Below are 23,266 nucleotides of genomic sequence, written 5' to 3' on the forward strand. Positions count from 1 at the left end.
ACTTGTGTGTGTGTGTGTGTGTGTGTGTGTGTGTGTGTGTGTGCACACGCAGGTGCAAGCACACAGCATGTGTGTGGGGTCTGAGGTGAACCCTCAGTGTTTCTTTCCTTGGGTGTGCCTCTATATAGGCAGCAGGACTTTGGAAAGCTGGCAGGTTCAGTTGTGTGTGAGCTACACTTCCCCACCTTGACAACCGACACTGAAGCCTGGTGGTATGGTTGTGGAGCCCCTAGAGCCTAGGTTCAGGAGTAGATCTGTCTCTCAGGGATGAGAGAGTGTTGGGGAAGGGAGAGACATGAGCGCCTTGTGTGAGGTTGTTAGAAAAACTGACTGAGCTTAGCTTCCACACTGTTTCGGTGAACAGCATTGGGGGAACCCTCACTCTAGTCTGTGCTATTCTGACATTTCAAATCTAGAGCTTTCTGGGGTCCACAAGATCACAGCTGTGGTTTTTCAAGAACGTCCTTCCTCCTAGGCTCTTCTCTTTGTAATTTATCCCATCTCTCATGTCTGTCCGTAACCTTAACTCTGCTCTCTCTGTCTTTACAAACCTCTCTAAGTCTCTTGATAGCAGTGAATAGAGCAATGTCTTAGTTAGGGTCTTATTGCTGTGAACAGACACCAAGACCAGTGTAAGTTTTATAAAGGACAACATTTGATTGGGGCTGGCTTACAGTTTCAGAGGGTCAGTCCATTATCATCAAGGCGGGAACATGGCAGCGTCCCTGCACAGGCATGGTGCAGGAGGAGCTGAGTTCTATATTTTCTCCCAAAAGAAGCCAGGAACAGACTGAGCATCCCCAGGCAGCTAGGAGGTGGGTCTCCAAGCCCACCCCCATAGTGACACACCTACTCCAACAAGGCCACACCTTCTAATAGTGCCACTCCCTGGGCCAAACATATGCAAACCTTCACAAGCACACAGACCCATTTCTTTTCTGCCCTGGAGTCTCATCTCCTAAGACAAACTAAGGAATGAGAAAGGATGAACTGCAGAGGGAAATAAGATAGCACACCTTGTGTTTTTGAATCTGGGTCTCTTACTAGTTTACTCAGGCTGGCCCAGGGATCTGTCTGTCTCCACCTCTCCACCCTTAGAATACAAGTATGCTTCCTACAATGTCGGGCTTTGTCTTTCAAGTGTATTTTTATTTATTCTTTGAGAATTGATTACATGTGTACAATGTATTTTGATTGGATGTTTTCTTTTATAAGCCCTGAGTTCAATCAGCACCACTTGTAATAACCCCGTAGGAGCCCTGGGGATTGGTGAGTGGGGTGCAGGTGCTCCAGTCTTTTAAGAGGGTGCTGGGGTCAACCTTGAGTCCTTATACTTGCAAGGTTTACTTTACTGGCTGAGCTGTTTCCCAGCCCCCTTGCCCTCTGCAGATTTCCACCAGCCATTTTCTGAATCTGCATGATTTGGACGCTCCATTTTTCCTTATAATAGATGTTGACCTGTTATTTTAGGGGCTCTAGATACACACATAACAAACTCCAACTTCCTTACCTTCCTTACCAGCTCTTCTATAGTCCAGCTTTTACCCACTGTTCTGCTTACCCAATAGCCTTCTTCTCTGGGGCTCTTCCTAAGTCTTCCTTACTCTTAGATTAAACCGTGTCTCTCTTTTTTCAGTTTTCATATTTATCTGTATCTCTTTGCTTTTAGCATCTGCAACACTTGAGAGCTATGAGCATTTTTGCATTTACCTTCCCTACTAAGCCTCAAATCCTTGAAAGCAGAAATAGTATTTATGGCTATGTAATCCCCACAATTACACAAGTCCCTGATAAATGTTTATGGTTGCCTTTTGCATGCTCGAACACACATACACACAAATGCATGCATATGTGTGCATACACATATACATATAAATAATGCATGCACACATATGCATGCATGTGAATACATACACACACACTGCACATGCAGCCAGACACACACATATACCTATAATGTACACACAGACACAGACACAGACACACACACGCACACACACACACACACCTGCCTCTAAAGGTTCTTATTAAATGGAGATGATTCTTGACCCCTAACTGCTCCAGCTCAGAAGTTTTCTGCTCTATGTCAGGGTGAAAGTGTACACACACAATCCTTCTGTTGTCTTCTTTTTTACACTTTCCCCACAACAGTCAAGCAATTACACAAGACAGCCAACACTTTATTATCTTAAGGCATTGATGATTTTTCCCAACTCTCCTGGCAAGAAATGGAAGTGCTGTGAGTACCCATAAGACACCGTAGGAGCCTCAGCTGAGTTGAGTTGAAAAATACAAGGAGTGTAAAATACAAGCGTCCGTGAATGTGTGTGCTGTTATAGCACAGGAGTGGAGAGAAAATCTGCAGATTTGATGGAAGGAAGTGAGGCCAGTTACCCTTCAGAATGAGATTTATTAGGACAGAGATCTTTGCAACCAAGGGGCCATGGTGAGGCCCTGATGTGGGAGAGAATTATGACCATTATGAGAGACAACTTAAAGTAAAAGACAGGGTAAAATGATACCTGCTTGGGTAAAATGTGGTGGGGAGCTAGGGAGGCAGAAGGAAGAGGGGGAGAGGGAGGGAGAGGGGAGGGGAAGGGGGAGAGGGAGCGAGCTACTTCAAAGAAATCCTCCCCAGAATTAAGGGGATATATGAGTTTTGTAAGTTTTAGGGAATAGTGTGTGTGTGTGTGTGTGTGTGTGTGTGTGTGTGTGTGTGTTTACACCATGTGGTTTAATCTATGTGACTCACATGTGTAGCCAGTACTTGATGGGCCCAGAAATTGATCTTGCAGCCACTTAAGGAAAGAGCTTCAATGCCACAGTACAATTTCTTAACTATCTGTCCCAGAGAAAGGAAGAAAGCCACATGGGGCGTGGCCTGATTTCTGAGAGAGTGGTGATGGTAAGTCACTTAAAGAGCCTCTCATATAATGTGTGTCCCCACACATTGAGAGGAGGTGAGGACAGGCATTGTGAGCATAGGGAACTGCTTCTCAGAGTGTCCACCGGCATCACAGATGTCTTTGGGCCTACTAGGGGAAGAGAGACAGACGACAGACAGGAAGGTCAGCCTTCTTGGAGGCCTAGGGACTCTTGGACCATCCTATGCAAGGAGGAGTCTATGTATGGTTGCTTGGGTACCTCTTCTGAGCCTACTGAACAGTCATTTGTGCTCACATTTATGAAGACAAAGACCTGAGCGGTGCACTCTGAAAAGCTGGAAGTGATGTCACCATAGAGAAGGCAATTAGAAATTCTTTAGTTTTTCCTAGACATGTTCCAGGGCCCCACATCATAGGAGAGTACCAAATTCCTCCAGACAGCGCCTCCCCTCACCCCATAAAATATGAAGAAAGTCCACAAATGTTCTGTGAAGACATGGTGGGTCTCTGGTCCAGCCCACCTGAAAATGTAATGCTTACCTCCTTCAGGAGTCACAGTCTACCTGTACGATATGTGACTACACTTTTGTTTGTTTGTTTTTTCTACAGTTAATTTCCTAGGCTATGGTTGTATAATGTCATCTCTGGTGTGGGCAGATAGAGTAGCGAGCCCCGTGGATAGGTGCTTCTGAAGTTGTAGTTACTCGTGGCCGACTGTCATCCGAGAGTATTAAATGAAAAATTCCGAAGTTAAATAATTCATAGTTTCAAGAATCTTTTATTTTAGCTTTATAGTTCTAATTATGCCATTGTGCTGTTAGTTACTGCAGTTAATCTCTTACTGTGCCTAATTTATAAATTAAATCTTAACATAAGTATGTGCAGAAAAGCCAAATACAAAGGGGTTCAATACTGCCTTGGGTTTCAAGCATCCACTAGGGGTTCAGATAAGGTCTCTCTAGATTAGTGGGTGTCAACTGAAGCCAGCCTTTTACTTCATAGGTGAGAACATAGACATCCTCCAGTCTGGGTCATCTGGCACTTGACCATTATAACTCCTTGTTATAACTGAATCACTGCTTCTCTTCCCCACGACATTCTGAGGAATTGAAGCTCCTTCGGCTGGTGGCGGCCATACTTGACTGAGCTTGCAATCTCATTAGTCTCCCAGGGACCACGATGTGGCTACTAGGTGGAGACAGCGCTGCTGACGGGGCTCCTGAGGGATGGTCTTTAAATGTAGCAATGACTCAAAGTCTTGTGAGTGACTGCAGAACCGCTGGAAATCTTACCTGGAAGGGGTTGGCTAATTAGCTCATATTCACCCTGTTATTAATTTTAAATTAGCGACTTCTCAGGAGGCTCTTAGAGGTGGTGCAAAGATGAATTGTTATTGGCCAACATAGGCTAACCATGTATCTAGTATGCTACTGACACTGGAATACAGTTAACACCCCATGTCTGATGCTTCTGCTCCTGCCCACAATGCTGGGAGTTAAGAACCAGAGGTAACACAATTTAGTGTCACTTCCACTTGAAAACGCCAACATTAAAGCTGGAGAGGTCAAATACATGGCTTAAGGTCCTAAGACCAAGAAAGAGGAGCCAAAGCCAGGTCTGGGGACCTGCAGTCTCTTATAACATAGAGGCATTTTCACTGGGACTCTGGCATGACGGACTTCACTCACAGTTGATGAACACAGCTCTCCTTTTAAAAACTGTGTATCAAGAAACCAGTGCTTCATCCCCTGGCCTGATTACTGGGTAGCCTCTTTCCATTGGTTTCATATAAGCTGGTACTAGTGAGGGGAAAGGTCACCCTTCCCTTTCTTCTTTTGGCAGAACTAGACAGTCCTTGTCCCGCGCACATAGACACAATGCTATATGGAGAAAAGCCAGCGATGGGTGGCATTTATGTTTCCCAAACACTTAAGCGTAGTGCCATTTGATATAGAATGCTCAGTTACGTCTCAAACTTATCTGTAGTCATCTTGAGCTGCGTTGATGGGAAACGAAGGTGCCTTTTAGCTGTGGCACCTCCTGGTCTTCCCAAATGTCAATGATTGACACTTGGAACCTTTATCTTCAGGCAGCTTTCAGATGTCCCACTTCCATACAACTTACTCCCAGGTCCAAACCACCTCACACACACTGAGGAGGATTTTCATGCTAGTGAGACGACACCTGCATTGCCCAGGGAGACCTGTGCATCCAGATGTTCTCCCTTCCTTGCGGAGCCAATGGTATTGGGTGGCCAATGAGTCCCTGGGAGAGGTACGCTGCACCTTGATTCCTCCCATCTGTATCGATTTCCTGGCAGGCACCCAGTGTTCTGCAGTAAGAGTCTTGGGGTGCCCTTGAGGGCTTCCTGGTGCTGATAATGGTGGCACACAGCGGGGGTACTTTCTCTCCTGCAGCCAGAAGCGTCTTGCAGGGATGTCAAGTCTGCTACCCCTCAGATAAAGTATTCCTTCTTGCTAGTGTCCCCGGCATCCTGGAGGGCAGGGTCACTTTGCAGAGCTGCATCCGCACTTTCTGCAAACTCCGTGCCTTTGGCCTCATTGGTGTAGTAAGTGCCCTTGTGCCTGTACAGGTAGCGAAGCATGAGAAAGAGGAGGCAGACCAGGACCAAGGCCACCGCAGTGATCACAGCTGCAAGAGGGAGACAGGATGCAGGTCAGTCTGGGGTAGTATGACTCTTTCCCCTGGGAATAGCACCATGCCATCTTGGAGTAGAGTACACTTTGGCAAGATCTGGTAGCCATGGCCAATCAGTAAAATCGGACAGGGATATCTAAGTCTATGGAACTACTGTACTAAGACCCTCACTGGAGGAAAAATAATCTATTCACTAGCTTAGGTCTACGCATGATGGAGCATGCACATGATTAAAATCAGATGCATCATGGGAAAGGACTTGCCCAGTATTCAGAGGCTCACATAGCCAGAGCCCATCAGTCAACATAAAAATTCATCCAATGATGGCCCAAATGTGAGCCAAACAAGGAAGGCTGATACCAATAAACGTGCCAAACTTGCCTAAAACATCTTTATGAGGCCTCAACCTACATAAAGAACTATAGGCAACCGAAGAACGTTGGGAATGGCAGAGGTAGCCTTCCCCAAGGATAAAAACACCAATTGGCTGAATAGTGCCAAAGAGCCAGTCCTGAAAACATATATACTGGTTACCTTTCCCATAGAGTCCACGGGGGGAAAAGACAAGAGTGGCTGGCTATGGTATAATAGGATTGGGGAGGTGCTTTTTGGAGTGCCGTCCTTATCTAGCTGCACTGCTCATTCTTGTGGGGTGAGGATTTCCTAGGTCTCCAGGAAGAGGCGGACTTGGTCATTCAGTGGATGATGTGCCTAGGATATCTCCAAGGATGTGCTAGGTCCCAGGGATCAGAGAAACAGAGCAGAAAGTGTGATAGGAGGGGTCAGATTACTTAGGGTCTGGAAAGGGAAATTTACAAGGTTCAGGGGCAACAGTCCTATGGGAGGAGTTTAAATTTGGTCACTAGGTTTGAAGCTGTAAAATCAGCATAAGAGTTACTACAGAAATAATGTTGGGGAATGTAGCTCCCATGTCTCATTTGTCTGGAACGATTTCCTAAGCTCCCTACAACTGTGGCAGGAACTGTATACTCCTGAAGAAAAGGAAGGACTCAAGACCCACATGAACGAGAGGATGGCCAGCTAGATGAAATCAACAGGTGTCTTTGATGGCTTCCTGTTGCTTCTCTATTTTTAAATGAAGATGATCCCTGAGCTATGCATCAGCAAGTGAGAAGATTGGATCAAAAAGAAGGGAGCAGAGCAAGACACCACCCAAGCTTGGTTGCTCTTGAGCCACAAGTAGGAAGCCACCTGCCCAGGGTCCAGTCTTTAGCATGGAGGTGAGAGCCATGGCAGGGACTCACTAGCATATGAGATGAGGGAAATGGGAAGTCCTAGAAACCTGGGTTAGCTTATCTACTTATTCCTCATACATACAGAGTGAGGTCACAGACCTAGCTGTTGCCCTTTTGCTTGTACAAATCAGGCAACCATCCTGCAGGCTTCCTCAAATCTAGTCATGGAGAGTGACTGGGACCATGCAATTCTCACAAGCAATCGAGTGTCCCCTTTCCTTTGCATCTGGGAGCAAGCCGAGCTGGTGTCCGGAACTCTGACAGCCTTGGATTATAACCCTGCTCTTTATCTAATGCCTTCCTGCTTTGTGACTCACACAGACCAGGTCACAGGTTATGGAACTCATCTTTATCTCCTACCACCACCCTGAACCGTAAGGCTCAGAAGCTGCCTTTGCTTTCTGGGATTGACGGATTTCTCCTGTCAGAATCCATATCATGCTATACATGATACCTCTCTCCTAATGCTTCCCCACCTCAGGGCCTCACCCTGGCTGCTGTAACCGTGGCACTGTGACCCCCACACCTGCAGTAAAGCTCTTCTGTAGAGGTCTTTGTCCCAATTTTCTTTTCTACTGATCTTTTTAAAAATCATTTTATTTATAATACAGATGACTCATTCTCCAGCCTGTGCCTCTGAGGATCTAAGGTCCAGAGAAAGGCTATCTTTTGACATGTGTAGCAAAGCCCCTTTTGTCCCTATTCCTATGAGGCACCATATGTGACACCATCTACCAGGAATGGAGTGTTCATTTCCATCCTCAAAGCTTCCTCTGGGGGCGGTGATGCAGTTTTTGCTAATTTGGCATAAATCTATACACACCTAGGAGGAGGACTCTCAATTGAGGACTGGCCTGTGACCATGTCTCTGGGACATTTTCTTGACGGCTGCTAACACTTTGGGTGGTTCCACCCCATGGCAGGTAGGTCTGACCTCTATAAGAAACACAGCTGAGCAAGCCAGAAGGAACATGGCGATCGGCAGTTTTCACTCATGGTTCCTGCCCTGCCCAGGCTTAGTTCTTTCCATGATTCTTCTCAGTGATGGGCTGTGACATGGGAAGATCAGTTAAATCAACTCTTTACTCCTCAGGTTGCCATTTTATCACAGCAACAGGAAGCAGACTAGAACAGGAGGGAGGCAGCCATAGCCACCTCTCTTTCAACCCAGATGTCCCAGTTCAGGCTGGGATCTTTCTTGGTGGCTCCAGCTCACCTGCAATGATGGCAATCTCCATAACGGCATAGGACATCCCTGGGTTGGGCTCTGTGGACAAAAGCAAAAAGCTATGGTGAGAAAGGAAGAGCCCAGCCAGAAGCACCTTGGTCTGTATGCACCCCCTGATCCCTTGCAAGCAGCCTGATGATTTGCCTGGGTAGAGAAGGGCACAGTGCACATAGACTTCTTCTGGAAGGTACAGACGCAACTCTGCCTGGCTACCAAGACAGGTTGAGAATACCCCTCAAATCCCAGAGGACTCCTGAACAATGTCAGCTCTCCACTGAATTACATCACAGAAGTTCATACCCACCCCTTGTAGATTTTGCTTGTAGTGTAGACATTTTCCCCACAGGTATAATATGATCACCATCTTGGAGTAGAGACTTCTTGGTTAGGTATCTATGGCAACTCAAGGAGCCAAAAAATACAGAGGTAGCTATGTTTATGATAATGGCAATGGGGCTCTTGATATCCCCTAATAGGAAGAGGAAGCAGAAGTCTAAGGACCTTCAACTAATTGCAGCCATTATTCTCCTCTGGCTTCTACTAGATACTAGAGTACACAGAACACAGTAGACTATGATATAGCCTCATGAGTTCACCATCTACGATGTAGGGCTTTGTGGTAATGCAACTGGCACGTGTGTGTGTGTCTCTGTGTGTGTGTGCGTGCACATGTGTATATATGTTTGAAATTCAAAAATATGTTTGTATACAAATGTGCTTGTTTGTAGGTGGGTGCCTGTGTACGTGTGTGTGGAAATCTGAGTTTGTTCTTGGTGACGTGCATCTTACTCTTTGAGACAGTATCCATCATGAACTAGAGCTCCCTGATTCAGCCAGGACGGCCGACCACTTAGATGCGTTGGTCCTCTCTACTCTGCCCCTCTAGCGTTAGGATTACAGATGCACCCTGCCATACCTGCCCATTTTATCTGGGTTTTATGGATGCAGATTCAAATTCTTATGCTTTGCACAGCAGGCACCTTGCCAGCTGAGCCATGTTCCCAGCCTCTGATGTGTCTGGTTTTGTTTTGGGGTTATCTACACTCTAGCTTTAGGTAAGAAAGCCCAAACACCTTCCTGGATGACCAAATAGAACTCTGATAGAATCATTACTTTGGTCTGCTATTTGTTTCTATCTCCCCAGGAAAAGTTAATACAACACTGTTGCCTCTAACCACAGAGGCTCACACTGGCTAGACACACAGTAGGGTATTTATGGTGGGATGAAGACCTGTACTGCCATGTTTAACAGAAGCCATCTGATGGTCTGCTCATGCCAAGTGTGGCTTTGTTATTGCTTCATATCTCATATTGCAATGATCTTCCAGAGAGATGCGGGCCATCAGCAGCCCACTTCACAGGCTAACACTGAAACTCTGGCGTGTGATGTACTTGTGGTCACAGAGCTTAGTCAGGGGCAGGCTGGGGCTTCATGACTTATTTGGGGGTACATGTTCTTTATTTCAGCCTTTCCCCAACTGCTCTCCCCATTTCAGGTTTTTGGATTAACTATCCAGTGAGCAAGGCCCACCCTATGGAGCTATCCAAGTTCCTGAGATTGCTACTGTGTGTTTGTCTGCAGCCCTTGGATCTGGCACGAGGGAACATACCTCAGTTGTACCTCTAGATACGACGTATGCTATCTCCTCTCCTTGGGAATGCAGGAGAGGAAGCAATTTATTAGACTACGGAAATAGCAGTACTAAATTAGAAATCTCATTACAAATTAAAGCAGAGAAGGGCACACCAGGTTCATGTAATCATTGAAATTGTAGTACAATGAGATCTTTCTACCCAGGACAGTCGCCACATACATTCTCGATCTGACAATACACTGGCTGCTGAAGTCTAGATGGGGGAAGTAGGTAGGAGACAGCCAGGATAGCAGCCCGAGGTGAAGTTCACCCAAAACATGAACGAATCCTGTACACACAAGTGTATGGTATTAGTAGCTGGATTTTGGACCATTCTCAACCACCAGTAGATCAGTAAGAAAGAAAAGCATTTGTTTAGGGGAGCACAGTTGGTAAAGAAGCTCAAAGACCCAGGGCATCTTTCATATTAGGCAAATGCTCTGACACTGAGAGATGTCTCAGGATAACATCTACTTTTAAGAAAGAATTAGGGCCCAGATGTGGTGCCCCACACCTTCAATCCCAGCACTCTAGAAGCAGAGACAGGTGAACTCTGAGTTTAAGCCCCTAAGTTCCTAGTCATCCATAGTTGCACAATGAGACCTGTCTCAAAAAGAAAGGACTGGTAATTGCTTTCTGTATAGCACAGGGTCATTGTTCTCACCATTTAGAATGTTTTAGCTGATGCCAGTCCCGGTGAGTTGTTATTACATTCATTTGATGAATTTGCATGTCAAGCCTTGCCCCCATCCATGTATCTTCCATGGGTCAAACAGCCTACTCATGTATGAGAAGCAGAAGTTATTAATTGCTGGGTGGTGGAGATGGCTCAGTGACTAACAAGGATTTCTGCATAAGCACAGGGATGTGAGTTCAAATCCTCAGAACCTACATAGAAAGCTGGTATGACTACGTGAACCTGTAACCCCAGTGCTGGGACAGGGATAGAGGTTGAACATTGATTGCTGATCTGGCCTCTGTATTGTTCACAGGTGTACACACACACACACACACACACACACACACACACACACACACACACAGAGTTTAGTCCCAGGTAGCTTAGAGCCAATGTGTAATTCTTCTACCATAGAAAAACCTTGGCATTCTGGCTTTCAGACAAGGCAAGTGGTGGTTTGAATGAGTTGAAGGAGGTGGTCCCCTGTCTTACTTAGGGTTTCTATTCCTGTGATTAAAGCATCATGACTAAAAGCAAGTTGAGGAGGAAAGATTTATTTGGTTTACATAGCCTGAGTCACAGTCCATTGGGAAAGGTCAAGACAGAAAGTCAAGGCAGGCACTGGAAGTCATGAAGGAGTGCTGCTTCCTGGCTTTTACATTATGGCTTCTCAGCTTGCTTTCTTGTACAATTCAGGATCATCTGCCCAGAGGTGGCAGTGCCAACATCGATGTAGACACTTTGACATCAATTACTAATGAAGAAAATGTTCTACAGACTTGCCTACAGGCAATCTGACGGAGATGTTTTGTCAGTGGAAGCTCGATCAAGACCTCACTGCTTGTGCTTATGAAGGGTTTGCTCTACAACTGAACAGACTAGATACTGGGATGGGACAATGCCAAGGCCACTGAGGAGCTTGGTCTGTTTGTTCTCCTTTGGGGGAGGAGGAAGACTACTTTGGGAGCAGTTGGTGTGGCTTTAACACACAGGGATCGGGGACATTGTATCTTCTAATATGTCTCTGTCAAGCTGACTGATCACTACAGTGAATGGGAACCAAGTTGTTAGTGGGGAGCTGAAGTCAAGAAGAGCAGACACCATGTGACAGGAGTGATCCAGTGACAATGCTTGGGAGAAACCAATCTTCCTGGACACAATCCAGTGGGAAGTCATGTCTTCTAGGTCTGTTCCTCCACACCCGGTTAAACTGCTTTCCAATATGTCTTCAGCAGACAACAGATATCTTCTTGTGGGCTGGTCTGCTTGGAACTGGTTTGTTATCTGTTTACATCTTTTCTTGTGGTTGGAACCAATGGGAGATCATCCTTCCAGATAAAAGGTAGATTTCTTTTTTTTTTGGTTCTTTTTTTCGGAACTGGGGACCGAACCCAGGGCCTTGCGCTTCCTAGGTAAGCGCTCTACCACTGAGCTAAATCCCCAGCCCCCAAAAGGTAGATTTCTATCTGGCAAACTGTAGACCAGGAAACTCTGAGTGGATGTGCATGATTTGACAATGATCGATTCATCTGGGTCCTTTGGGGAGAGAACATTATCTTCTGTTTTTCCTGAAAGGAACTGAGGTGGAGCAAAAAGTGGGGAATGGCCAGTAAGAAGGCGCAGTGGGTCAAAGTGCTTTCCACCATGAAGCCCGATGACCTGAGTGAGTTCAATTCCTGGGACCTACATAGTGGAAGAAGCAAACTGACTCCTGCAAGCTGTCCTCTGGTCTCCACATGTGATCCATGGCATGTGTACTTATGTGCAGGCAGGTGTGCATGTGTGCCCCCATACCTCCATACCCACATTACATAGGTAAACCACAAAGTAAATAAAACTCAGTAATAATAACAGTAATAATAATAATAAACAATAAGAGTTAATGAAGAATGCAGGGCATGTCATTGGGATATAAGAAAAGGCATGGGCAGCAGCTCCCTGCTCCCAAATCCCGTGGGAGAGAGACCTCACCGCCTGATCAGGTGGGCACTCCTGAGGCTGCAGAGCGGAGGAGACCACCAACACTGCCCACCCCTGCCCACATCCCTGGCCCAAGAGGCAACTGTATAAGGCCTCTGGGTTCCCGTAGGGGAGGGCCCGGGAGCGGCAGGACCCCTGCGCCTGAGACACTGCCGGAACCTGAAGGAAACAGACCGGATAAACAGTTCTCTGCACCCAAATCCCGAGGGAGGGAGAGCTGAACCTTCAGAGAGGCGGACACGCCTGGGAAACCAGAAGAGACTGCACTCTGTGCACATCCAGGCGCCAGAGGAAAACACCAAACGCCATCTGGAACCCTGGTGCACGGAGGCTCCCGGAAGGAGCGGCACAGATTTTCCCGGTTGCTGCCACAGCAGAGAGGACTTAGGCAGTACCCCACGAGCAAACTTGAGCCTTGGAACCACAGGTAGGACCAATTTTTCCCCTGCAAGAAACCTGCCTGGTGAACTCAAGACACAGGCCCACAGGAACAGCTGAAGACCTGTAGAGAGGAAAAACTACACGCCCGAAAGCAGAACACTCTGTCCCCATAACTGGCTGAAAGAAAACAGGAAAACAGGTCTACAGCACTCCTGACACACAGGTTATAGGACAGTCTAGCCACAGTCAGAAATAGCAGAACAAAGTAACACTAGAGATAATCTGATGGCGAGAGGCAAGCACAGGAACCCAAGCAACAGAAACCAAGACTACATGGCATCATCGGAGCCCAATTCTCCCACCAAAGCAAACACGGAATATCCAAACACACCAGAAAAGCAAGACCTAGTTTCAAAATCATATTTGATCATGATGCTGGAGGACTTCAAGAAAGACATAAAGAACTCCCTTAGAGAACAAGTAGAAGCCTACAGAGAGGAATCGCAAAAATCCCTGAAAGAATTCCAGGAAAACACAATCAAACAGTTGAAGGAATTAAAAATGGAAATAGAAGCAATCAAGAAAGAACACATGGAAACAACCCTGGACATAGAAAATCAAAAGAAAAGACAAGGAGCTGTAGATACAAGCTTCACCAACAGAATTCAAGAGATGGAAGAGAGAATCTCGGGAGCAGAAGATTCCATAGAAATCATTGACTCAACTGTCAAAGATAATGTAAAGCGGAAAAAGCTACTGGTCCAAAACATACAGGAAATCCAGGACTCAATGAGAAGATCAAACCTAAGGATAATAGGTATAGAAGAGAGTGAAGACTCCCAGCTCAAAGGACCAGTAAATATCTTCAACAAAATCATAGAAGAAAACTTCCCTAACCTAAAAAAAGAGATACCCATAGGCATACAAGAAGCCTACAGAACTCCAAATAGATTGGACCAGAAAAGAAACACCTCCCGTCACATAATAGTCAAAACACCAAACGCACAAAATAAAGAAAGAATATTAAAAGCAGTAAGGGAAAAAGGTCAAATAACATATAAAGGGAGACCTATCAGAATCACACCAGACTTTTCGCCAGGAACTATGAAGGCCAGAAGATCCTGGACAGATGTCATACAGACCCTAAGAGAACACAAATGCCAGCCCAGGTTACTGTATCCTGCAAAACTCTCAATTAACATAGATGGAGAAACCAAGATATTCCATGACAAAACCAAATTTACACAATATCTTTCTACAAATCCAGCACTACAAAGGATAATAAAGGGTAAAGCCCAACATAAGGAGGCAAGCTATACCCTAGAAGCAAGAAACTAATCATCTTGGCAACAAAACAAAGAGAATGAAAGCACACAATCATAACCTCACTTCCAAATATGAATATAACGGGAAGCAATAATCACTATTCCTTAATATCTCTCAATATCAATGGCCTCAACTCCCCAATAAAAAGACATAGATTAACAAACTGGATACGCAACGAGGACCCTGCATTCTGCTGCCTACAGGAAACACACCTCAGAGACAAAGACAGACATTACCTCAGAGTGAAAGGCTGGAAAACAATTTTCCAAGCAAATGGTCAGAAGAAGAAAGCTGGAGTAGCCATTCTAATATCAAATAAAATCAATTTTCAACTAAAAGTCATCAAAAAAGATAAGGAAGGACACTTCATATTCATCAAAGGAAAAATCCACCAAGATGAAGTCTCAATCCTAAATATCTATGCCCCAAATACAAGGGCACCTACATATGTAAAAGAAACCTTACTAAAGCTCAAAACACACATTGCACCTCACACAATAATAGTGGGAGATTTCAACACCCCACTCTCATCAATGGACAGATCATGGAAACAGAAATTAAACAGAGATGTAGACAGACTAAGAGAAGTCATGAGCCAAATGGACTTAACGGATATTTATAGAACATTCTATCCTAAAGCAAAAGGATATACCTTCTTCTCAGCTCCTCATGGTACTTTCTCCAAAATTGACCATATAATTGGTCAAAAAACGGGCCTCAACAGGTACAGAAAGATAGAAATAATCCCATGCGTGCAATCGGACCACCACGGCCTAAAACTGGTCTTCAATAACAATAAGGGAAGAATGCCCACATATACGTGGAAATTGAACAATGCTCTACTCAATGATAACCTGGTCAAGGAAGAAATAAAGAAAGAAATTAAAAACTTTTTAGAATTTAATGAAAATGAAGGTACAACATACCCAAACTTATGGGACACAATGAAAGCTGTGCTAAGAGGAAAACTCATAGCGCTGAGTGCCTGCAGAAAGAAACAGGAAAGAGCATATGTCAGCAGCTTGACAGCACACCTAAAAGCTCTAGAACAAAAAGAAGCAAATACACCCAGGAGGAGTAGAAGGCAGGAAATAATCAAACTCAGAGCTGAAATCAACCAAGTAGAAACAAAAAGGACCATAGAAAGAATCAACAGAACCAAAAGTTGGTTCTTTGAGAAAATCAACAAGATAGATAAACCCTTAGCCAGACTAACGAGAGGACACAGAGAGTGCGTCCAAATTAACAAAATCAGAAATGAAAAGGGAGACATAACTACAGATTCAGAGGAAATTCAAAAAATCATCAGATCTTACTATAAAAACCTATATTCAACAAAACTTGAAAATCTTCAGGAAATGGACAATTTCCTAGACAGATACCAGGTATCGAAGTTAAATCAGGAACAGATAAACCAGTTAAACAACCCCATAACTCCTAAGGAAATAGAAGCAGTCATTAAAGGTCTCCCAACCAAAAAGAGCCCAGGTCCAGACGGGTTTAGTGCAGAATTCTATCAAACCTTCATAGAAGACCTTATACCAATATTATCCAAACTATTCCACAAAATTGAAACAGATGGAGCCCTACCGAATTCCTTCTATGAAGCCACAATTACTCTTATACCTAAACCACACAAAGACCCAACAAAGAAAGAGAACTTCAGACCAATTTCCCTTATGAATATCGACGCAAAAATACTCAATAAAATTCTGGCAAACCGAATTCAAGAGCACATCAAAACAATCATCCACCATGATCAAGTAGGCTTCATCCCAGGCATGCAGGGATGGTTTAATATAAGGAAAACCATCAACGTGATCCATCATATAAACAAACTGAAAGAACAGAACCACATGATCATTTCATTAGATGCTGAGAAAGCATTTGACAAAATTCAACACCCCTTCATGATAAAAGTCCTGGAAAGAATAGGTATTCAAGGCCCATACCTAAACATAGTAAAAGCCATATACAGCAAACCAGTTGCTAACATTAAACTAAATGGAGAGAAACTTGAAGCAATCCCACTAAAATCAGGGACTAGACAAGGCTGCCCACTCTCTCCCTACTTATTCAATATAGTTCTTGAAGTTCTAGCCAGAGCAATCAGACAACAAAAGGAGATCAAGGGGATACAGATCGGAAAAGAAGAGGTCAAAATATCACTATTTGCAGACGACATGATAGTATATTTAAGTGATCCCAAAAGTTCCACCAGAGAACTACTAAAGCTGATAAACAACTTCAGCAAAGTGGCTGGGTATAAAATTAACTCAAATAAATCAGTTGCCTTCCTCTATACAAAAGAGAAACAAGCCGAGAAAGAAATTAGGGAAACGACACCCTTCATAATAGACCCAAATAATATAAAGTACCTCGGTGTGACTTTAACCAAGCAAGTAAAAGATCTGTACAATAAGAACTTCAAGACACTGAGGAAAGAAATTGAAGAAGACCTCAGAAGATGGAAAGATCTCCCATGCTCATGGATTGGCAGGATTAATATAGTAAAAATGGCCATTTTACCAAAAGCAATCTACAGATTCAATGCAATCCCCATCAAAATACCAATCCAATTCTTCAAAGAGTTAGACAGAACAATTTGCAAATTCATCTGGAATAACAAAAAACCCAGGATAGCTAAAGCTATCCTCAACAATAAGAGGACTTCAGGGGGAATCACTATCCCTGAACTCAAGCAGTATTACAGAGCAATAGTGATAAAAACTGCATGGTATTGGTACAGAGACAGACAGATAGACCAATGGAATAGAATTGAAGACCCAGAAATGAACCCACACACCTATGGTCACTTGATTTTTGACAAAGGAGCCAAAACCATCCAATGGAAAAAAGATAGCATTTTCAGCAAATGGTGCTGGTTCAACTGGAGGGCAACATGTAGAAGAATGCAGATCGATCCATGCTTATCACCCTGTACAAAGCTTAAGTCCAAGTGGATCAAGGACCTCCACATCAAACCAGACACACTCAAACTAATAGAAGAAAAACTAGGGGAGCATCTGGAACACATGGGCACTGGAAAAAATTTCCTGAACAAAACACCAATGGCTTATGCTCTAAGATCAAGAATCGACAAATGGGATCTCATAAAACTGCAAAGCTTCTGTAAGGCAAAGGACACTGTGGTTAGGACAAAACGGCAACCAACAGATTGGGAAAAGATCTTTACCAATCCTATAACAGATAGAGGCCTTATATCCAAAATATACAAAGAACTCAAGAAGTTAGACCGCAGGGAAACAAATAACCCTATTAAAAAATGGGGTTCAGAGCTAAACAAAGAATTCACAGCTGAGGAATGCCGAATGGCTGAGAAACACCTAAAGAAATGTTCAACATCTTTAGTCATAAGGGAAATGCAAATCAAAACAACCCTGAGATTTCACCTCACACCAGTGAGAATGGCTAAGATCAAAAACTCAGGTGACAGCAGATGCTGGCGAGGATGTGGAGAAAGAGGAACACTCCTCCATTGTTGGTGGGATTGCAGACTGGTAAAACCATTCTGGAAATCAGTCTGGAGGTTCCTCAGAAAATTGGACATTGAACTGCCTGAGGATCCAGCCATACCTCTCTTGGGCATATACCCAAAAGATGCCTCAACATATAAAAGAGACACGTGCTCCGCTATGTTCATCGCAGCCTTATTTATAATAGCCAGAAACTGGAAAGAACCCAGATGCCCTTCAACAGAGGAATGGATACAGAAAATGTGGTACATCTACACAATGGAATATTACTCAGCTATCAAAAACAACGAGTTTATGAAATTCGTAGGCAAATGGTTGGAACTGGAAAATATCATCCTGAGTGAGCTAACCCACTCACAGAAAGACATACATGGTATGCACTCATTGATAAGTGGCTATTAGCCCAAATGCTTGAATTACCCTAGATCCCTAGAACAAAGGAAACTCAAGACGGATGATCAAAATGTGAATGCTTCACTCCTTCTTTAAATGAGGAAAAAGAATACCCTTGGCAGGGAAGGGAGAGGCAAAGATTAAAACAGAGACTGAAGGAACACCCATTCAGAGCCTGCCCCACAGGTGGCCCATACATATACAGCCACCCAATTAGACAAGATGGATGAAGCAAAGAAGTGCAGACCGACAGGAGCCGGATGTAGATCGCTCCTGAGAGACACAGCCAGAATACAGCAAATACAGAGGCGAATGCAAGCAGCAAACCACTGAACTGAGAATAGGTCCCCCGTTGAAGGAATCAGAGAAAGAACTGGAAGAGCTTGAAGGTGCTCGAGACCCCAAAAGTACAACAATGTCAAGCAACCAGAGCTTCCAGGGACTAAGCCACTACCTAAAGACTATACATGGACTGACCCTGGACTCCGTCCCCATAGGTAGCAATGAATATCCTAGTAAGAGCACCAGTGGAAGGGGAAGCCCTGGGTCCTGCTAAGACTGAACCCCCAGTGAACTAGACTATGCGGGGAGGGTGGCAATGGGGGGAGGTTTGGGAGGGGAACACCCATAAGGAAGGGGAGGGGGGAGGGTGATGTTTGTCCGGAAACCGGGAAAGGGAATAACACTTGAAATGTATATAAGAAATACTCAAGTTAATAAAAAAAATAAATAAATTAATTAATTAATTAAAAAAAAAAAAGAAAAGGCATGGATTTCTCACTCTAGAATTCTGTTGCTGCAACATCCTTCACGCATATTAGAACCTACTTCATTAGGATTCCAGCGTCAACTAAAGACCAACAACTCTACCGGAATCTTCCAGCTTCTCATCCACAAAACAAGAATTACAAGAGTTACTGATTTCTTACAACCTTTCTTCCTTCCAGGATTATTGTTAATATGTGCTAAGGATCAAGTACAGTGCTTGGCATAGTTCCGATCATTTGGATATTTGTTATTATCTGTGGGGTTTTGAATAGGTATGGCCCCCGTAGACTCATGTATTTGAATGCTTGGGTCATGAGGAGGTACTATTAGGAGGTGTGGCCTTGTTTTAGTAGGTGTGACCTCGTTGGCGGAAATGTGTCATTGAGGGGGTGGGCTTTGAGGTCTCCTGCACTCAAGCTCTGCCCAGTGTGTGGAATCAGATACTCCTCCTGGCTGCCTGCAGAAGACAGACTCCATCTGTCTATCTTCAGATCAAGATATAGAACTATCAGCTCCTCCAGCACCAAGGCTGCTGCACAACACCATGCTTCCTGTCATGATACGGATGGACTCTAAAACCATAAGCCAGTTATTATTAAATGTTGTCTTTTATATGAGTCGCCAGGTCATGGTGTCTCTTCACAGCAATAAAACCCTAACTAAGACATTATCATTGCCAAAACTGTTGTCATGACTAAGGTGAAGATGATATATTGGTTTGAATGAGAATGGCCCCATAGTTTCATATATTTGAATGCTTAGTCACCAGAGAGTAGAACTGTTTGGGACGGATTAGGAGGTGTGGCCTTGATGGAGGTGTGCCACTGGGGATGGACTTTAAAGTTTCAAAAGTTCATACCAGGTCCAGCTAGTCAGTCAGTCAGTCTGTCGGTCTGTCTCTGTCTCGTTTTCTCTCTCTTGATAGGTCAGTGATGGATTGGACTCCCCCCTCCCTGCCTAACTATTTAGCTATACATACCTCTTGCAATGAATTTAAAACTGCATGTCATGTCAGTACCACCAGAGGAAGACAGGTATGTGAGAGAGGAATCAGTGGGTCCCTGTGTCTCTCATCACAGAAGTAGCCTTTCTCTGCTCTTAATTTGCCTCTTTAATTGGCTTATTGAGGATGGGCAGAGCCTACCTTATTAGAGCTGCCAAGGCTCAGTCTCTGACCTTAGTAACTTCTACATGAGCTTTGGAAGGGTACTGGTTCCACTCTGTATTCACAGTTTCCAGGTCATAGGAATAGACCTCTACTTGGCCTATCTGCCACTCTCCTGCCTCAGCGCCATGGACTGCTCCCTCTCAAATCACAAGGGAGAAACAAACCTTGCACCCCATAAGTTGTGTCTGTTGGGCATTTTGTCACAGAGATGTAAGAGTAACAAATACACAGATATTTAATAAGGGAAAGGCACACTTGGTTGGACAACTGTACCAACCCAGGCCACAAACCAGAGCTTAGGGAGTGCCTCATTTATATAAAACCCTTCAGAGGGGCAGAGCAGGTGACCTGATAAAACTTGCCTTGCAAGTGTTAGGACCTGGGTTTAGGCACCAGAATCTATGTTTTTTAAAAAAAATGTCAGATGCATACCTGTCACTCTAGCAGGGAATCCCTGAGGTTCAATGGTCAGCCAATCTAGTCTATCTGGAGAGTGCCAGGCCAGTAAAACCCTCTCTTAAACAAAACACGCCTCCTGAAGAATGACACTTCAAGCCGTCCTCTGGCATCTACAGCACATACCACTCCGGAGCGTGCACTTCACAGGAAGTGCTTCTCGAGGTCCTCTAAGTACAACTTCTTATACGACTGCTTAGTACAAACTGACGTTCTCTAAACAGTGAGCCCACAGAGGGACGCTAAGCTTCCAGTAACACTGATGGCTGTCATTTATTAAGTTTCTGGCATGAGCTCCCTGGACAGAGGCTGAGGATCATGCCTTCCTCGAGCATGTACTTTGCACACACTCATACACTCGACTCAAGCACGGATCAGTAGCCCCGAGTCACACTGCACAGATGTCTAAGTCCTTGCTTCCCAACTGGCTCTTGTAGGCCCATGTTTGCCACTTCTCTAAAGGACTCAGCTAACGTAAGTAGACAATTGCATTTTCAGTATAACTGGGTACCTAATGATGTGACTCAATGACCTTGATCAGATTCCATGTGTAAATAATAATGATTCAGTTAGCCATGCTAACTCTAGGAGGCTCATTTGCCTGCTCATGGGGCAAGGTGTTCTTTCCTTCCTGGGCGGCAGCAGATCCCATGTCTACAGTTGGGTAGGAGGAGGTAGAAAGAAGTTTTGCAACCTTCACTTGGATAGTCTCTCTGTGTGTGGCTGTGAGACAGCCTCGTGATGAGAGGCTGAGATTTCACAGCCTCCATCATGGCAGACAGCAGAGCTCCAACAGGCAGGGTGAGCAAATGAAGGCTTGAGCACTCTGAGGCAGCAGAAGGCAGAGCGTGGCCCCAAAGAGGAAAGTCCATTAGGAAAGCACCCTGGAGGGAAGGAAGGGCAGGGGAGCAGGAAGTGGGTATCCTTCCTGCCCTTTCTGCAGTGTCCTTTCCTCTTGACCGTGGGAGACTCTGAGAGAGCAGCAGGGTACAGGACAGCTATGGAATATGCAGAGGAGAACCTCTCTTTGAGGGCTGTGGTCGGGCTTGCAGGAAACCATACTGATAAGGACCAGGTGGGAGTCATAGACACTGCTCCTGACACTGCAAACTGCTTAGCTCTCTACAAGCTGGTGTAAATTCCTCAGATAATGGGTTCCCTACATCAAACTTAACTTTCTTAAAAGATTTTAGGAAAAGACTTAGGGTGTTTTAGGGCCAAACTTTCAAGGTGAAAATTCTTTTTTGCAGAACCCCAATGCTATCGATCACACTGGCTTCTCTGGGCAACAACACTACAGTTTGACTCAAATGCTAGACTTGCATTTGAAAAGGGTATGGTGGAAGACAGACTGCATTTGGGTTTAAATTTTGGGAATCCACTGTCTGGGTAGGGGTAAAGACAGTAGTATGCAAATAAAATAACACGACCCTTTCAAAAAGTCATGTCACAGTTCCTGAAGAGGTCTCCTTAGTGGGTGACACAGGGAGCTTGGAATTTGATATCAGATTTGGCAGGAGTCTTAACTTCTCATCCATCCCAGCTACACAGGCTCTAGTATGTAGAGAAAGACATGAGAATATCCCGGAGGGCTCCCTCCCTATGGGTGACAGCTCCTATGTGAGATCTTTTCTTATCCTCTTGTATGCACATGTGGTCATAAGCATACACACACACACACACACAGACACTAACATGCATACACACACACACACACACACACACACACACACACACACACACACACACACTCAGAAATTAGAAGCCTGGCCTTGTGCTGTGGGAGATGAAATGGCAGAAGGCTCAGGGCCAGTGTTAACTTATCCTCTGAACCATCTGGGTTTCCTGAAGGTTCCCGTGTGCTATTTACCCTTCTCCAACCCTCCAAGTCCTGACTGCGAGGTATCAGGGAAGGAAAAACACTCATGGGAGTCACCAGTTCATTTCCTCTTCACATCTGGGATGGAATCAGGAAGCTGCCAGCCCATAGTCCCACCCCTGTCATGTCTTTGTCTGTGCTGGGGGGAAGATAGGTCATTTCTCTCCACCATTCCTGCCCCATGATTCCTTTACGCCCTGCCCCCCCACTGTTTCCCTAGCTGTTAGAATGTTCTATGAACTTCTCAGATTGTCGCCCTTGGCAAGCTCCTGCTCCATCTCCCCCATTCCCTGTCCAGATCTTGTGATTCGCATGTGCCCACGTTAATTTATTTTTTTAAGCAAAGAAGTCACAGATGCATATATAGCCCTTCCTCTTGTCAGCTGAAGTTCTACCACACAAACCAGCTGCCATGTAAATTTAGTGTTTCTTTGATAGAAAGTGATAAATACCAGCGACTAATCAGAGGGAAACCAATACACATATACCCAATTTCACAGCAGGAATCCATAAAATTCCTGCTGGCTCCTTCAAGGAAGTGTAGTTGAAGTCTGAACCCAGGTAGGTGGGCAGACTGATACAGCTTCCTGCTGCAGTGATCAACGCCACACCCCTCACCACTTAGCAAGGTCTCTGCTCTTCAGAATCAGCTTTGAGTCCCGCCATATTTGCCCTGGAAGAAGTGTCATCAAAATGCGATCTCCCAACAGGCTGCTGTGATTATTTCTTTAAAGGTGAGGAGATTTTGTTCATCAAACCCGATAACAGAATAAAATTAGTTATCCCCAGAAAACCACTAGGCAGTGTCAGGATTGGGTCCATTGTTCAACCAAGAGTAAAAATTCCTTACCCAGGAGACGACCTAAAACCAGGACGGATTTCATGTCCTTGCATTCTTTTGACATATGGATGCTTTCGTATGGGATCAAATGTAGTTTTCTATTTTATACCTTTCAACTTACTCCTTTTGAGTTTTGTTTGGGGAGTTAAAAAGATGAGACTTTGGGAGAGAAGAACAAGAGCGTATGAGTAGCTAAGCCCATAAGTCTCACTAGCTCATTTTACTCTTTTCCTTGTC

The 23,266-nt window shown here is 44.6% G+C and overlaps 1 protein-coding gene across 1 annotated transcript in view; it reads right to left on the reverse strand.

Moving 5' to 3' along the window:
• Nucleotides 1-3,647: 3,647 nt before the first annotated feature.
• Gypc (glycophorin C) overlaps nt 3,648-23,266 on the reverse strand; it is a 39,191-nt gene continuing 19,572 nt past the window's right edge. The window contains 2 exon segments of the mRNA NM_001013233.1: nt 3,648-5,537; nt 8,016-8,066. Coding sequence (NP_001013251.1) covers nt 5,341-5,537; nt 8,016-8,066 — 248 coding nt within the window. The 3' untranslated portion in view covers nt 3,648-5,340.

Source organism: Rattus norvegicus, chromosome 18 (assembly GCF_021556685.1).
Source record: "Rattus norvegicus strain SHRSP/BbbUtx chromosome 18, alternate assembly SHRSP_T2T, whole genome shotgun sequence".
Classification (NCBI taxonomy): domain Eukaryota; kingdom Metazoa; phylum Chordata; class Mammalia; order Rodentia; family Muridae; genus Rattus; species Rattus norvegicus.